At 48.9% G+C, this 15,879-nt stretch overlaps 3 protein-coding genes and 2 long non-coding RNA genes across 7 annotated transcripts; 2 read left to right on the top strand and 3 right to left on the bottom strand.

Moving 5' to 3' along the window:
• Positions 1-926: 926 nt before the first annotated feature.
• Positions 927-9,509, bottom strand: LOC136191162 (mucin-5AC-like). The gene is made up of 16 exons (XM_065979467.1): positions 9,369-9,509; positions 7,195-9,212; positions 7,049-7,132; positions 6,923-7,000; positions 6,794-6,871; positions 6,673-6,741; positions 6,567-6,617; positions 6,250-6,516; positions 6,176-6,191; positions 5,932-6,110; positions 5,826-5,883; positions 5,547-5,701; positions 5,318-5,489; positions 5,211-5,258; positions 1,405-5,156; positions 927-1,356 (listed from the first exon to the last, which is right to left on the bottom strand). Exons 1-15 carry the CDS (start codon positions 9,415-9,417, stop codon positions 2,074-2,076), a joined length of 6,405 nt encoding a protein of 2,134 aa, XP_065835539.1. The 5' UTR covers positions 9,418-9,509; the 3' UTR covers positions 927-1,356; positions 1,405-2,073.
• LOC136191206 (uncharacterized) lies at positions 9,325-12,569 on the top strand. The gene is made up of 14 exons (XM_065979520.1): positions 9,325-9,587; positions 9,639-9,947; positions 10,007-10,491; positions 10,542-10,736; positions 10,789-10,913; positions 10,964-11,099; positions 11,146-11,262; positions 11,311-11,450; positions 11,500-11,566; positions 11,618-11,749; positions 11,803-11,943; positions 11,996-12,081; positions 12,142-12,370; positions 12,433-12,569. The coding sequence occupies exons 1-14, from the start codon at positions 9,446-9,448 to the stop codon at positions 12,466-12,468; spliced, it is 2,340 nt and encodes a 779-aa protein (XP_065835592.1). The 5' UTR covers positions 9,325-9,445; the 3' UTR covers positions 12,469-12,569.
• LOC136191293 (uncharacterized) lies at positions 10,812-13,377 on the bottom strand. The gene is made up of 8 exons (XR_010670829.1): positions 13,134-13,377; positions 12,124-13,082; positions 11,979-12,067; positions 11,812-11,919; positions 11,323-11,575; positions 11,195-11,270; positions 10,970-11,141; positions 10,812-10,919 (listed from the first exon to the last, which is right to left on the bottom strand). It is a non-coding gene; the product is annotated as an uncharacterized lncRNA (long non-coding RNA).
• LOC136191197 (uncharacterized) lies at positions 12,571-15,699 on the top strand. Its single transcript, XM_065979507.1, has 14 exons — positions 12,571-12,733; positions 12,790-13,098; positions 13,175-13,659; positions 13,708-13,902; positions 13,957-14,081; positions 14,132-14,267; positions 14,319-14,435; positions 14,493-14,632; positions 14,683-14,749; positions 14,802-14,933; positions 14,994-15,134; positions 15,189-15,274; positions 15,332-15,560; positions 15,614-15,699. Exons 1-14 carry the CDS (start codon positions 12,571-12,573, stop codon positions 15,641-15,643), a joined length of 2,355 nt encoding a protein of 784 aa, XP_065835579.1. The 3' UTR covers positions 15,644-15,699.
• On the bottom strand, positions 13,505-15,871 carry LOC136191280 (uncharacterized). 3 transcript variants are annotated; one of them, XR_010670819.1, is made up of 9 exons: positions 15,320-15,871; positions 15,164-15,260; positions 14,815-15,110; positions 14,696-14,761; positions 14,475-14,642; positions 14,340-14,414; positions 14,138-14,290; positions 13,976-14,070; positions 13,505-13,923 (listed from the first exon to the last, which is right to left on the bottom strand). It is a non-coding gene; the product is annotated as an uncharacterized lncRNA (long non-coding RNA). The 3 variants fall into 3 exon arrangements; XR_010670816.1 differs by having other exon boundaries at positions 14,475-14,761; XR_010670818.1 differs by having other exon boundaries at positions 14,475-14,758.
• Positions 15,872-15,879: the final 8 nt, after the last annotated feature.

Genomic DNA, 15,879 nt, shown 5'->3' with positions numbered 1-15,879 from the left:
GACAATAACACTTCACGCGCATTCGCTGGACATCAAAACTCGAGCGCGCGTGCAATGGACACGCGCGCACTTTTGTCTCCATACCCTGGAGATCAAAAGCGCATGCAACTCTACTTTTGAAAAAAAAAACCAACAAAAACCAACATGCACATCGCTCTCTTCTTCTTCGCCACTTCGCCACTTCGCCTTCGTTCAAGTACAAGAAAAAATTTTTGAACGCGAAGACGAGCGGTGCAAGCATTTTTGAGATGCTCCTAAACAACTTAGTCACCATCCCAACTTCCAACAAACGGTTCCCAAGCAGCTTACCAGGGACTATAGCTATAGCTCCGGTACCAGGGACAAGTGACCGGAAGGTTGATCCGAGTCAGTTTCAGGAGCTATACGGCCAGCTATATAGTACAGTAGTTCTCGGTATAATGCAGAAGCTTTTACCTACTGTAGACATGGAACGTCGCAGAAACTCCACAGCTGAATCATGCACTCAAACGGCCGATATCCCCTAAGGAAAAAAAGGCGACGAAGTCTTGCGAAGAAGAAAAGACCCAAAAGATACCTTCGCTTCTTGGGCTCGAGTTTGCATGGCTCGACTTCTTCTGAGCTCTCTTGCAAAGCAAATAGCCACGAGCTCGCTCGAGCGCGACCTAAATAGAGCTTCCCGTTAAACTGAACGCATCCATGTTCAGGAAACCCACATCTCAACCCAAAGAAGTCGAAAAGTCTTCCGGGAACGGTAATAGAGCTAGACTAGTAGAGTGAGACGACGCGCAGGGCTGGCGACGCAGCGACCAGCTCATATGACCGTTCAGGTACACGCATCCCAACGGAGATGCTTTTGGGGCTCATTCGCTTCGTTCACTGACAAGAAACGAGCGAGGAAACCTTCTGTCACGCCGAAAATAGCGCACGCTAACGACAAAAAAGAACGCAGAGAAAAAAGAACAACTAAAAAATGGCGGCAAAAAGGACAACTAAAAACAGCAGCTCTAAAAATGTGCAAACGGAAGAAACAAGCGTATCTTGTGCCATTTCAGTTGATTTCCTAACTACTTGTAGATCAGACGTTGTCGGGATCACACTTGAAAACGTCCCTTATCAGCTGGCCATAGCCTTCTTCCTTCAGAGCAAGTATGAGCACTCTTCTTGTAGCTTTTTCGTGATTCTTTTCTAACCAAGCATCAAGCATCGCCTGAGCTCGATCTCGATTGTTCCTCATCTCGTCAAAGCCATCCAGATCATGACGTGCAAACTTCGGATCGGGTCCAAGAGCTTCTCCAACATACCTCCACTTAGAGCTTATTCTTTTGGCTACATAACGCAGTTCTTGTCTAGTGACCATTTCGTCAAGAAGCGAACCTAACACATCCATTATAGGCACTAAACTGAAGCTTGGGAGAGACTTACTGGCGGATGCAACTGCACCTACTGGAGCAGATACTGGAGCACTTGTAGTAGCAGCACCCTCCTGACTCAGATGCGATCGTAGTCGTTGGGCCAATGCGGACTGAGGAGGATCGTCTTCCTCCAGCGCTTCGATGAACTTGAGCAACGAGCCAGGCCCCCTTTTGCTGAGGTATTTCCAAATGAGCTCGTGAACTCTCTCCCTTGTAGTTTTGACCAGTCCGATCTCTTCGATGTCGTCTGGGGAGAGTAGCTTCTTTGCCATGAGGATGTCTCTAAGACGCGCCGAGTAGACGAAGTTGTCCGTCAAGAAGACGATTTCTGGACGCACAACACGTTGCCATTCGTCTGCCATTCTGGTTTTCACGCCGTCGACGCGTCAAACGCCACACGCAGGAATATACGGGTTCTTCGTTAATCCTAATGTGATACCTGTCTCCCCCTAAAAATTGGAAACATCCGTCGACCCTTGTAAAAATGATTGTATCGAATTCTGTCATGCAAAAAAAGTCAGGACATCCAAAATCACAGACGCAAACCATACGAAGCGTTCAAGTACCTAGACTATTATAGAACTAAAGAAAGTGGCTGAGAGGCACTGCCCCTCGCACATGCCAGCATGTAGAAAAAGTCGAACAGCTACGAACTACTGCAAGCGTTCAAACCGTCATGTTACATGGGATCCACGTACGACGCAGGATACAAGCCTACCTTTCCCGTCGTCGCCAACTTACCCTTAGCCCATCCACTTTCATCAGCGGGCTCCAATTCCAAAAGAATGTCTCCTTCATTGATCGTCAGTTCGTCCGGCCGTTGAGCATTGTACGTCGCCGCAGCTTTCATCGTGCGCTGCACCGTTTTTCCCGCGCCAGCAGCGGCGCTCGGAGGAGGTGGCCTAGACGGTCTCGACGGCTGCGGAGGTCGAGACGGCTTTTTAGAATCTTTGTCGCCAGCTGTCGGGGGTGCTGCGGTTGGCTTTGACAATGAAGGGCCCGTTTTAGGCCGCCCCGGAGGCAATTTCTTTGCGACGCTGCTGCTCTCCTTCGGTCCGCCGGGTGGTCGACCGGGTTTCGCCACCACAGGACTACTGGAGGGACGTGGCGGAGGCTTCTTCTTATCGGACGATGAATCATTGTTCAAACGGTCGGACTTCGTCACTCCCGGACTGTAGCTTGGACGTGCCGGTGGTGGCATTGATTTTTTGACGTCTTTAATTTCAGGAGACTTGACGGGTTTGACGTCGTCGTTAGACTGCGCTGGATTTTGAACTCGCGGCGGCTGAGACTTCGATTCCGCAGCAGCAGCAGCGGCGGCGGCTTTCATTATCTCAGCTCTTGTTACTGGCTTTGGTGCTTTCGTTTCCTTTTGTTTTGGCATCGGTTTGAGTGGTTTGGACGCAGTCTCGACTCCGGGAGCGGCAAACAGAACTTTCGGCTCGTCCGTCTTTGCGCTTGTCTTTTCGTCGCTCTCGGTTGGCTTCTCCGCCACCGAAGATCGACGAGGGCGAGGTTTTGGACGATTATCGACACGAGGTGGCGGCGGTATAGAAAAAGCTGGCGGAGGAGAAGTCGCGCGAGGCGCGATTTCAGGCTTTGTCTTCGATTCTGTTTCCACCGCCGCAGGTTTAGATGACGGTACAGGCCTTGGAGTCGATTTCGACGGCGGAGGAAATGGTGCCGCTGCGTGTTTGGGTGCAGCAACAGGTGGAGACGTTGGCATCGTTCCTGGCGCAGCTGCAGGTCTCTCTACCGGTTTGAGAGCTGGTCTCTGTGCCGCTGATGGTTTAGAAGATTCAGGTGCCGTTTCCGGCTTTGAAGCGGGTTTGGGTGCAGCCGCTGGTCTCGGTGTCGTTTCTGGCTTTGGTGCAGCTACTGGCCTCGGCGCCGCTGCTGGTTTGGAAGACTCTGGTGCCGTTTCCGTCGCTCCTGGTTTGGGAGCAGCTACTGGTCTCGGTGCCGGTGCCGGTGCCGGTGTAGAGGTTTCTGATGCTGCTGCTGGCTTTACTACAGGTCTGGGCGTTGGTTTCAGTGCTACTGGAGCGGTTGCAGTTGCCGGTGCCGGTGTAGAGGTTTCTGCTGTTGGCTTTATTACAGGAGGCCTGGGCGCTGGTTTCAGTGCTGCTACTGGAGCGGTCGCAGTTGCCGGTGCCGGTGTAGAGGTTTCTGCTGCTGCTGTTGGCTTTATTACAGGAGGTCTGGGCGCTGGTTTCAGTGCTGCTACTGGAGCGGTTGCAGTTGCCGGTGCCGGTGTAGAGGTTTCTGCTGTTGGCTTTATTACAGGAGGTCTGGGCGCTGGTTTCAGTGCTGCTACTGGAGCGGTCGCAGTTGCCGGTGCCGGTGTAGAGGTTTCTGATGCTGCTGCTGGCTTTACTACAGGTCTGGGCGTTGGTTTCAGTGCTACTGGAGCGGTTGCAGTTGCCGGTGCCGGTGTAGAGGTTTCTGCCGTTGGCTTTATTACAGGAGGTCTGGGCGCTGGTTTCAGTGCTGCTACTGGAGCGGTCGCAGTTGCCGGTGCCGGTGTAGAGGTTTCTGCTGCTGCTGTTGGCTTTATTACAGGAGGTCTGGGCGCTGGTTTCAGTGCTGCTACTGGAGCGGTTGCAGTTGCCGGTGCCGGTGTAGAGGTTTCTGCTGTTGGCTTTATTACAGGAGGTCTGGGCGCTGGTTTCAGTGCTGCTACTGGAGCAGTCGCAGTTTCCGGCTTCGGCATTGCGGAAGGTTTGGATGGTTTAGAGGATTCAAGTGATGCGCCTTCTGACTTCGCTGCTGTTGGCTTAGGCGCTGCAACAGGTGTGGGTCTGAACGGAGAAACGGGCTTCGCATCGTCTGACGTCTTCGCTTCAGCAATAGATGATTTGACGGGAACGATTGGCTTAGACGGAAGCGCGGTCGGCTTTTCAGACACATCTTCGACATCTCTTTCGGTTGACTTTGGCTTAACGGGTCCCTCCTTGGGACGTGCAACGGGTCTCGAGGGCGGCGATCGAGTTTTCGAATCTTTTTTAGACGAAGCATCACTGACGACGGACTTTGGTTTCGAAGTGTCAAAAAGAACGATAGGCTGAGCAACGGTCGGCTGTTTCTCCTTAGGTTTTACACTGGCCTCGTTCGCATTAGCGACAGTCTTCGGCGGAGGCGGTCGAACAACTCGCTTCGGTATCACTGGCTTCGCCCTCGGAGGAGCGTTCAGATTTTTTGACGATGCAGAAACGCTGATCGTTTTCTTAGCGGCTTCTGCCTGCTCTAACTTCACCTTCGGCGGCGGCGGAAGTGCTCGCGTCGGCGGCGGCGGCAATGGTCGATTCGGCGGCGGTGCTCTCTTCGTCGCCGTCTGTACGTGCTTCTTGACGGCACCGCCTTGAGGCAGTACAACGAGTTTCGTTCGAACCGTTCGCCTGGGGAGAACAGGCTTCTCGGGCGGTCCCTTCGCTGGTATGTCGTTTCTCTTTGGCTGCGGTTCTTTTTGAACCGTTTCCTTAGAAACGGCGGTGACGTCTTTTGGTGCCGGAGTGCTTGATAAAACGGCTGGCGGCGGAGGTTGCTGCTTCTTCTCTTCGCTCTGAGATTTTGGAGCCGGTTTGACTGGTTGTTGAACGGGTTGCACCAGAAAAGGCTCTGATTTTTTCTTCTCAGGCTCGGTCTTTCCGACTTGATCTGGTTTTGCCACCACAGGCTCCGTCGTCTTGGGTTGAATCTGAGCCGGTTTGGCTGCGTCAGCTTTTGGTAGGACAGGCTTGAGGGCACGTTTCTGACTTGCCACTAGCAAAAGAGACAGCATAAGAGTCAATAATCCCAAATCATAGAAACCGTTACCTGACGACTCTTGAGACGACACCGGTTCTACTTTCGGCGTAGCGTCTTCTATAAGAAACAGAAAGACGACATGTAGTCTGCAGCGACAATCAAGACTATATTCATACCTTTTGCTTCCTCCGTCTTCGGTTGCTTCAGTCCGCCAGACATCTTGGATGCCAATTCGCCGAGGAAGGAGGACTCCGCGGCTTGCGGCTTTTCCTTTAGAGCACTCTGCTCGTCTTCCTCGGGCATCAGTTCAGCGTAAACACCACCAGAGTCTCCTTCGTGAATAACAGGCTAAATTTACGTGACATTAAGTTTCCAAAAATCCGAGATTCCTAAAACGACGTTTACCTCTACATAAGATCCGGGAAACCACCCGTGTTTGGTGCCGGCACTGCCGCGCCACCACCCGCTATCCGCCGTCTCAAACACGACTACTAAATCGCCTTCCTTGAGAGTCAGCTCATCGTCACGCCGAGCATCATACGGAAAAGAGACTTTATACTCTAGAAAGGAATAAAGACAAAAGTATAGTGGGATGAATGCTTGGTCTATATGTGAGCTGATGCGTTCTTTGAGTCGGTATACGTGAGACTCCAACGTACGTAACCTACGAGAATATCTACGCACCTGTGCCTTCTTCTTCAATTCCGCTGTCAGCGTCTGCGGTTTCATTTTTAGCAAAATCCTATAAAAAGAATTTGTTTTTTGACACGACGCTGCGTTGTCAACGTACGTCAACTGATGCTGGCTCGACGTAGGATGCTGGAAACCAACCAGTCTTTGATTTGCATTCTCCTTTCCACCAGCCGTCGTCCTGCTTCTCTACTACGGTTATCCTATCACCTATTGTCAACGTCAATTCGTCTTCGTGAGTGGCTGTATAGTCAAAGATGGCTTCAAAATGATCTTCGACTAATATTCAAAAACAAATTATCGATTAACATACAATATACTTCAATGGATAGATAGATAGATACCTTTGTCAAAGGTAGTCTAAACAAAAAATTCAAATTAGGTACCGTTTGGCCTAGCTGTCACAAACAAGTCTTACAGGTAAGGACGTCTTTGCCGGAAGGGTCAAAAAAGGCTTGGAGTAGGGACTATCATACGGCGACGGCAGAAGTTTTTGATAGCCTCTGGGACTTGCGGAATCCTCCGGAGAACGCATTGCATGCACGCGAGCGTATCCAGACCCGTCATCAGAGGAAACAGAGACCGGCGTCAAGTAGTCACTTTTTGGCCTATCCGTCTTGATTGGTTCTCTAAGCGCAGGAACGCTCGTCTCAACAGAGGGTGCTGCGCTCTTCGCTGGTTCAGCCTAACAAAACCTCGTCGTCCACTCGCCTGTTTCCGTACTTATTTTGGTACCTTTTCTTTTTCAGACGAAGCCGCTGCTCCTGCACTAGGCGCATCCTTCTTCTTTGTCGAGACACGCGTCCAACAATTTTTTCAGTACTGTACTATGACATCTTACCTGTTCAGATAGAGCCAATCCAGTTGCGGATTGCGGCGTGTCTACAATCGTCACTCCTCCCGCGACTTTCTAAAGTACGGCAATTCGGTCAATTCTGTGACAGGCAATCTGTCAATCTTACCTGCTGTTCAGATTGAGCCAACTCCGTCGCGGATTGCGGCGTGTCCACAATCGTTATCCCTCCCGTGCCTTTCTTTGTCTAACGCACGGCATGTTTGGTTAATCTACCAAGCTATTGATGCCTCCCTACCTGTTGTTCAGATTGGGCCAACACGGTCGCAGATTGCGGTGTGTCTACAATCGTCACCCCTCCCACGCTTTTCCTTGTCTAAAATACAACATATTTGGTCAATCGGTCAATTTATTGGCGTCTTACCTGTTGTTCAGATTGAGCCAACTCCGTTGCCGCTTGCGGAGTATCCAGAATCGTCACCGCTGCCGCTACCGCGTCATTTTTCGTCTGAATTATCATACCCGTTTTTACGAAGCAAGCAAAACTCCCAACCCAAGCCCATCCATTACCTGCTCAGCTAAAGTTAACGTAGCCGCCGACTTCGGTGTAGCCACAATTGTCACTGCCGTCGAGCTAACCAGAGGCTTCGGCGCTTCTTTGACGTATTCAGCCGGAAACCAGCCGGTGGCGCCGCTCTTCCTAAGCCTTCCCTTCCACCATCCACTGTCGTTTCTCTCCAACACGCTGACGACGTCATCCTCGGCCAGATTTAGCTCATCCGCATTATCAGCGGAGAAATTGTACATAGCCGTGTAAACATTGTCCTCCGCCTTCTCGGTGGTCGAAAAATTCGATAAAATAATTGACGTGCCTTTGCCCTTGTAGCCGTTGTCAAGCTCTCTCATAGCCAATAGGGACGCGCTTTCGTTCGACGATCGGCGACGACAGTACAATAAAAGGACGACGACAACGATGAGAACGACAATTACACCCGCTATGACGCCACCTATTACTGCACCGCTGACGCCGCCGCCGGCTTCTCCCACGCCGGCGTCTGTAGTAGATATCGTTGGGGTTGGAATTGGTGCCTTCGTCGTAGGACTGACTATTACGGGAGGACGAGTCGAAGGAGAACTTGAGGAGGAAGGTGTTTGAACCGTTCCTCCAGCTGCTGTTGTCATGGCATTCGCTGTAGAGGCAATCGTTGATGCATCTCCCGTCGTCTGAGCAGCAGTCGCGCTCGAAGTCGTAGCCGCATTCGTTGCCGGCCTCATAGTCGTGGGAGCGTTTGTACCAAATTTCGCTGTTGTTGGCCCCCGAGTTGTGGTGGGAGAATTTGTAGTAGCCTTCACTGTTGTTGGACCTACAGTCATAGGAGAATTTGTAGTAGCATTCGCTGTTGTTGGACCCAGAGTTGTAGGAGAATTTGTAGTAGCCGTCGCTGTTGTTTGTCCTAAAGTTGTGGGAGAATTTGTAGTAGCATTCGCTGTTGTTGGACCCAGAGTTGTAGGAGAATTCGTCTTAGCCGTCGCTGTTGTTGGTCCCAAAGTTGTGGGAGAATTCGTAGCACTTTTCGTTGTCGTTGTTGATCCCTGAGTAGTGGGAGAACTTGTAGTAGTAACCTGCACTGTTGTTGGCCCCAAAGTTGTAGGAGAACTTGTAGTAGCTTTTGCTGTTGTTGGCCCCAGAGTTGTGGGAGAATTCGTAGTAACCTGCACTGTTGTAGCTTTTGCTGTTGTTGATTGTAGAGTAGTGGGAGAATTCGTAGTAGCCTTTGCGGTTGTTGGTCCCAAAGTTGTCGGAGAATTCGTAGTAGCCTTCGCTGTTGTTGGTCCCAAAGTTGTCGGAGAATTCGTAGTAGCCTTCGCTGTTGTTGGTCCCAAAGTTGTCGGAGAATTCGTAGTAGCCTTCGCTGTTGTTGGTCCCAAAGTTGTCGGAGAATTCGTAGTAGCCTTCGCTGTTGTTGGTCCCAAAGTTGTCGGAGAATTCGTAGTAGCCTTCGCTGTTGTTGGTTGCAAAGTTGTAGGAGAATTTGTAGTAGTCTGTACTGTTGTTGGACCTAAAGTTGAAGGAGCATTTGTACTAGCCTTCACTGTTGTTGGTCCCAAAGTTGTAGGAGAATTCGTAGTAATCTTCGCTGTTGTTGATCCCAGAGTAGTGGGAGAACTTGTAGTAGTCTTTGATCCTAGAGTAGTGGGAGAATTCGTAGTAGCCTTCGCTGTTGTTGATTGCAAAGTTGTAGGAGAATTTGTAGTAGTCTGCACTGTTATTGGCCCTAAAGTTGTAGGAGAATTCGTACTAGCCTTCACTGTTGTTGGTCCCAAAGTTGTAGGAGAATTCGTAGTAATCTTCGCTGTTGTTGATCTCAGAGTAGTGGGCGAATTCGTAGTAGCCTTCGCCGTTGTTGGCCCCGAAGTTGTGCTAGAACTCGTTGGAGCATTCGTTGGAGCCTTGGCTGTTGTCGTAGGAGAATTCGTACTACTGCTTGTAGTAGCCTTCATCGTTTTTGGCTCTAGCGAATTCGTCGTCGCTGTATTGGTGGGCGTGGTCGGGGATATTGTCGCTGCGGCGACGACATAAAGCATCCCTACAAAAGAGATAGCAAACATCTGCGCCAAGGACCGAAAGCATGCGACGTCGACTAATCGCTCCTTCGTGCGATTTCTACGCGCCTGCGCGGTTTCGCTTGTCGAAAGTGACACGAATCGTACGCTTGAACGCTCGCTATAAAATGTCGACTCACCGATAGCCAAAAACGACGAAGAAAGCCAACGTCGGAGGACGCGTCTCATCTTTCCTTGCGCATGCTCTTTGAGAAGAATGTCGCTTCCTCTTCTCACAGTGGTTTCGCTGTTCGTAGCGGCCCTTCCTCCGCCTGTGCATGGGCAGGCCAAACTCGATGTGAATTGGGAGGACTTCCTGTCACGAGCTGACCTCGTCTGGGCGTGGAACGTGAAAAACGGTGGGTCCGTTGTGAAAGGATGTTAGCAGACATACAGAAGCCATACGATAGGAAAAAGTTCGTCGAGCACTCCATACAAGTGGTATCACTCTGCATTTTTGGGAAACGGCGCTCTCGGCATGATGATACACTGCGATCCCAACAACATGACCAAGACGCTCTACTTCTCCGTGAGCAGTTCTGCAGTTTGGGACGATCGGCAACCGGGAAAAAATTACACTCTCAATAATTTCGTCGTCGATCGACCACGCCTACCCAGCGGTCATTTTCTACTTCATTTGGGAGGTCAGGTGCAGAATGCGACGATGCGTCTCGACCTGTGGAATGCAGAAGCGCGGGGAAACCTAAAAACGACAGCAGGTACAAGGAGAATCGAAAATATTTAATTAAACCTGTGCATCTTCATATCATTTCCTCAGGAACGATTAGCTTTCGAGCGTTCGCCAATGCCGTTTATAATGCAAGTGATTCCATGGTGGTCGAACTAAATGCCACTGACGGCGAGGCGACCGGCGCAAAATGGGAGTGGGTGCCCGAGCTAGCCGACTCGACTTGGGGAAACCGGGTGAAGGGATACGTTCACAATCCCCCGCCGGAACAGTCGGTTCAGGATGGAATCAACGTGACGACTCAGAAGCACTTGAGCGGAAATACTCACGCTCTCGCTTTTCAGATTGTTTCTGAAAAATCGAACTCACCAAATATGTCTCACTCTGTCTTGCATATAAGTATTAGCCCTGTCGTACCGGATGGAGCTTCAGTTGCTGTAGCCAATGTCAAGAAGTCGGTCGCCCAAGGCGTCGACGGACTCGTCTCCATGCACAGGCAGTGGTGGCATCAGTACTATCCGGCGTCGTTTCTTACTTTTAACGATACGAAAATTGAGAGTTTTTACTGGATACAAGTAAGAGTACTTTACCTCTGATAAGCATCAGAGAGTTATCTTTGCCACAGATGTACAAGCTTGCCTCTGGGACTCGATCTGACCGTATTGTTTATGATCTCATGGGTCCTTGGTTCATTGATGGAACAGGGTGGCCAGACTTGCATTGGGATCTCAACGTTCAATTGACGTATTACCCACTTTATGCGGCAAATCGACTCTCTCTAGCAGAATCCCTCAACAAGCTTCTAGATGCAAACATAAAGGTTTCCGTAATTTACATTTTTCTGTTAGAAAACCACACCTTTTTCAATTAAGAATTTAATCAACAACGTGCCGGAAGCGAATCGAAACGATTCCGCAGCGGCTCCGTCGGGTGCATCAAGCCTCGAATGTATGGAAACGTGCTACTGGAATTATGGAGCCGACTGCCTGACAACGCCGTAAGGCTGCACGCGAAAAAGTTTAGAACACCAACAAACCGAGCTGTTAGTCCTACCATTGTTGGGAATCTTCTGTGGACTTGTCAGCTCTACTGGCTGCATTATCGTCATTCAATGGATCAAAGCGTGGCAAAAGGACTCTATCCGATTCTGAGCAGAGCTGTTAATTACTACACTCATTTCCAGGTAACTGCAGTCTGAAGCCAAATCTAAACTGAACGTGTCTATCTAGATTGACAACAGTTCTGACCATGTCGTACATCTTCCTACGACTTTCTCACCTGAGTATCCCGGCAAAAAAGGACCAGACACCAACTATGACGTTGCACTGTACAGATGGGGATTGCAAGTAATCTTCTAACAAAACTAGAGCTTATTAACCTACCATTCTCCGTAGACTGTTATTCACCTCGCCAAGGACATTCTGAACAACAACGATCCACGCGTATCTGTCTGGCAAGACGTCCTAAACAGGCTGACGAGCTACCCAGTTGATCAAAACGGATTCATGATAGCAGATGGAGTATCATTTAACATGTATAAACAGATCCGTCTTACAGATATTTGAGATTATTTTCCTCTTTAGTTCTCACCGTCACTTTTCTCACCTGTTCATGATTTGGCCTCTCAACCTCATAGACTGGAACAACGATGTAAGTACCCTACATTAAAATCGAGTTATTAATAACGAGTTATATGTATAGACAGAGGTTGCACTGGCAAAACATTCTGTCGACCACTGGATTGGTCTCAAGGGAGGATTGACCGGGTTTTGTCGACCAGCTGTATCGGTCATGTCATCACTTCTAGGTCGCCCCAACAGCGCATTTACAAACGTAATGATGGTAGATCCAGGAATGTTTGCATCTAATCTCTTTCTTTCTACAAGGTCACCTACCTTTTGGATGGTTACATCTTGCCTAACACGTTCTATCACGAAGGCGAGAACGGCGAGTGCGGCGAGACGCCGCCGATGGCTGCGAGTGCTATTCAAGATATGATGCTGCTAAGCGATCGAGGAGAAATATGGGTAAGCGAAATCAATGACATTAACCTACCTCTCACAAGACTGATTGCATCAGGTATTTCCTGGCTTGGATGACAGTTCTCTATCAGACGTGGCCTTCTATCGACTTCGAGCCCAAGGAGCTTTCCTAGTGTCATCAAAGTAGGGTGTCACTTCTACTAAGTAAAGGAATTAAAATCTTACAATTTTTGCTCTTTCCAGACGAGTGTCTGGGAAAACGGCTTGGATCACGATTGAGAGTGATATGGGAGAACCTTGCCTGCTGCGCACGGATATGAAAGCGCCCTACACAGTCCAACCGGACTCCATTCAACACCAAATTATGCCCAATGGAACGATTCAGTTTGATCTCAAAGCTAATCAGGCAGTGTCCATTTGGTCTGGGAGTGCATCACCCGATTTTGACATCAAACCAGCCAAAGGAAACGAGGTAGATAAGCCAATTGTCCGCGAGTCGATCCATTGAGCAAACGCACTTGTTTTTCTTTGCAGGAGTACTTCAATTTTTGGGGACTGAAATCCCACTGAAACACTTTAAGATTTTTTGCTGTTTCTGTTTTTTTGTACCCGCTTTTGCTGTCGAAGGTGACACAATTTTGTAAAACACCGAGATCTCATGCTTTCCCACGCATGCTCTTTGGAGAAGAATCAATGCCGCCTCTTGTACTCATAGTAGTATTGCTGTCTTCAGTCGTTCTCTCTCCTCCCGTGCATGGGCAGGCCAGGCTCGACGTTGATTGGGAGGACTTCCTGTCGCGAGCTGACCTCCTCTGGACGTGGAATGTGCAAAACGGTTGGTCAATTGCAGATCACGATACTAGGAGATAAAGCCATGAGCCTACGTTTTAGGCAAAGCTTCGTCCAGCACTCCGTACAAGTGGTATCACTCTGCATTTCTGGGTAACGGTGCTCTGGGCATGATGATACACTGCGATCCCAAAGACATGACCAAAACGCTCTACTTCTCCGTGAGCAGTTCTGCAGTTTGGGACGATCGGCAACCGGGAAAGAACTACACTGCTGATAATTTTCAAGTTGACAGACCACGCCTACCCAGTGGACATTTTCTTCTTCACCTGGGTGGCCAAGTGCAGAATGCGACAATGCGACTCGATCTGTGGAATGCAGAAGCGCGAGGAAACCTAAAAACGACAGCCGGTACGAGGAAAATTCAAACATTTAATTAATCTAACCTGAGCTGTTAATGTATCTTTATTTATTTATTTATTTCCAGGAACGATTAGTTTTCGAGCGTTTGCCAATGCCGTTTATAATGCAAGTGATTCCATGGTGGTCAAACTAAATGCTACCGGCGGCGAGTCAACGAGCTCGTCTTGGGAGTGGGTGCCCGAGTTAGCCGATTCAACTCGAGCGGGCGATGTGAAGCACTACATCCGCAATCCCCCGCCGGAACAGTCGGTTCAGGATGGAATCAACGTGACGACTCAGAAACATCTGAGCGGAAATACGCACGCTCTCGCTTTTCAGATTGTGTCTGAAAAATCAAACTCACCAAATATGTCTCACTCTGTCTTGCATATAAGTATTAGTCCTGTCGTACCGGATGGAGCTTCGGTTGCCGTAGCTAATGTCAAGAAGTCGGTCGCCCAAGGCGTTGACGGTCTCGTCTCCATGCATCGGCAGTGGTGGCATCAGTACTATCCGGCATCGTTTCTGACGTTTAACGACACAAAGGTTGAGAGTTTCTACTGGATACAAGTAAGAATATTCTATCTACAGGCATCAGAGGCTTTATCTTTGTTACAGATGTACAAGCTTGCCTCTGGGACTCGATCTGACCGTATTGTCTATGATCTCATGGGTCCCTGGTTCATTGACGGAACGAGGTGGCCGGACTTGCACTGGGATCTCAACATCCAACTGACCTATTATCCACTTTACGCGGCGAACCGACTCTCCCTGGCGGAATCTTTAAAAAAGCTCTTAGATGCGAACATAAAGGTTTTTGGAGATCACATTGCTCTGAAAAAAGAAAAGATGAATTTCTTAATTTAGAACTTGATTAACAACGTGCCGGAAGCGAATCGGAATGATTCTGCAGCGGCACCGGTGAGTGCGTCGAGCCTTGAATGCATGGAAACATGCAACTGGAATCACGTTCCCAGCTGCCTAACAGAGCCGTAAGTTTGCACACAATTTAGTTAGGATACTGAAGACAAACGCTATTTAGCCCTACCATTGTCGGAAATCTTCTGTGGACGTGTCAGCTCTACTGGCTGCATTATCGTCATTCGATGGATCAAAGCGTGGCTGAAGGGCTCTATCCGATTCTAAGTAGAGCTGTTAATTACTACACCCATTTCCAGGTGACTGCAATCCAAAGCCATTTCTAAACAGAAAATAGTTATTGCATTTAGATTGATAACAGTTCTGATCACGTTGTGCATCTTCCTACGACTTTCTCCCCTGAATATCCTGGCGCAAGAGGACCAGACACCAACTATGACGTTGCACTGTACAGATGGGGATTGCAAGTGAGTCTGAGGAGTTTTCCCCTCCCGAATACAAATTACTTGTCTGTCATTTTACAGACTGCTATTCATCTCGCAAAGGATATTCTGCACAATAACGAGTCACGCGTATCCGTCTGGCAAGACGTGCTAAACAGGCTGACAAGCTATCCAGTCGATCAAAATGGATACATGATAGCAGCAGGAGTATCTTTTAACATGTAAACAGATCTGTATTGTGGTGGTTTATAGAAACATTGTTGCCTCTTAGTTCTCATCGTCACTTTTCTCATCTATTCATGGTTTGGCCTCTTAATCTCTTAGACTGGAAAAACGAGGTGACTTCCCTGCTGTGCACCAAAAGATAACAGATGAGAATTATATGTATAGACAGAGATCGCACTGGCAAAACATTCTGTTGATCACTGGATCGGTCTCAAGGGACATTTGACAGGGTTTTGTCGACCAGCCGTGTCGGTCATGTCAACACTCTTTGGTCGTCCCAACAGCGCTTTTACGAACGTAATAATGATAGAAAGGAAGCTCGCGTACCATCTATTCTAATCTCCTTTTCTACACAAGATCACTTACCTCTTGGATGGCTACATCTTGCCCAACACGTTCTATCACGAAGGCGAAAATGGCGAGTGCGGCGAGACGCCGCCCATGGCGTCGAGCGCTATTCAAGACATGATGTTGCTAAGCGATCGAGGAGAAATATGGGCAAGTGAAAATCAATAACATTTATCTACCTCTCACAAGACTGATTTGCATCAGGTATTTCCTGGCTTGGATGACAACTCTCTGTCGGACGTGGCCTTCTATCGACTTCGAGCCCAAGGAGCTTTCCTAGTGTCATCAAAGTTGGGTGTCACTACTACAGAAAGTGTACTGACTAAAAATCTTACTTTATTTTGCAGACGAGTGTCTGGAAAAACGGCTTGGATCACGATCGAGAGCGAGATGGGAGCACCGTGCTCGCTGCGCACGGATATGAAAGCGCCCTACACAGTCCAACCCGACTCCATTCAACACCACATCATGGCCAATGGGACGGTTCAATTCGATCTTGAAGCCAATCAGACAGTCTCCATTTGGTCTGAAAGTGAATCGCCCGACTTTGTTATCAAGCCAGCCAAAGGAAACGAAGTACACGTTGATTCGAATGTTTGAGTAGAAAATTAAAATAATTTTCTTTGTAGGAGTACTTCAACTTTTGGGGACTGAACTGAGTGTGAAATCCATGTAGCTGTTGATTTGGTAACTATTTTTTATGCTGCAGTTTTCTTATTCGCAAGTCTTGACAATTCGCGTCGCCTGTGTGGGCTCTTTTCGCGATCTTGGCGGAACGCGGAGGTTTCTTTGATTCTTTTTCGATGAGTTCGATCTCGTCCCTCGTCGCAACGTCCAAGCAGCGGAGCAGTGCCGTCTCATCAACGCGACGTCCAGAAAACGATCCACTCTCTTT

Source organism: Oscarella lobularis, chromosome 1, assembly GCF_947507565.1.
Source record: "Oscarella lobularis chromosome 1, ooOscLobu1.1, whole genome shotgun sequence".
Classification (NCBI taxonomy): Eukaryota; Metazoa; Porifera; class Homoscleromorpha; order Homosclerophorida; family Oscarellidae; genus Oscarella; species Oscarella lobularis.
Note: the sequence above shows the minus strand (reverse complement) of the source record. Positions and strands in the feature narration are given on the sequence as shown.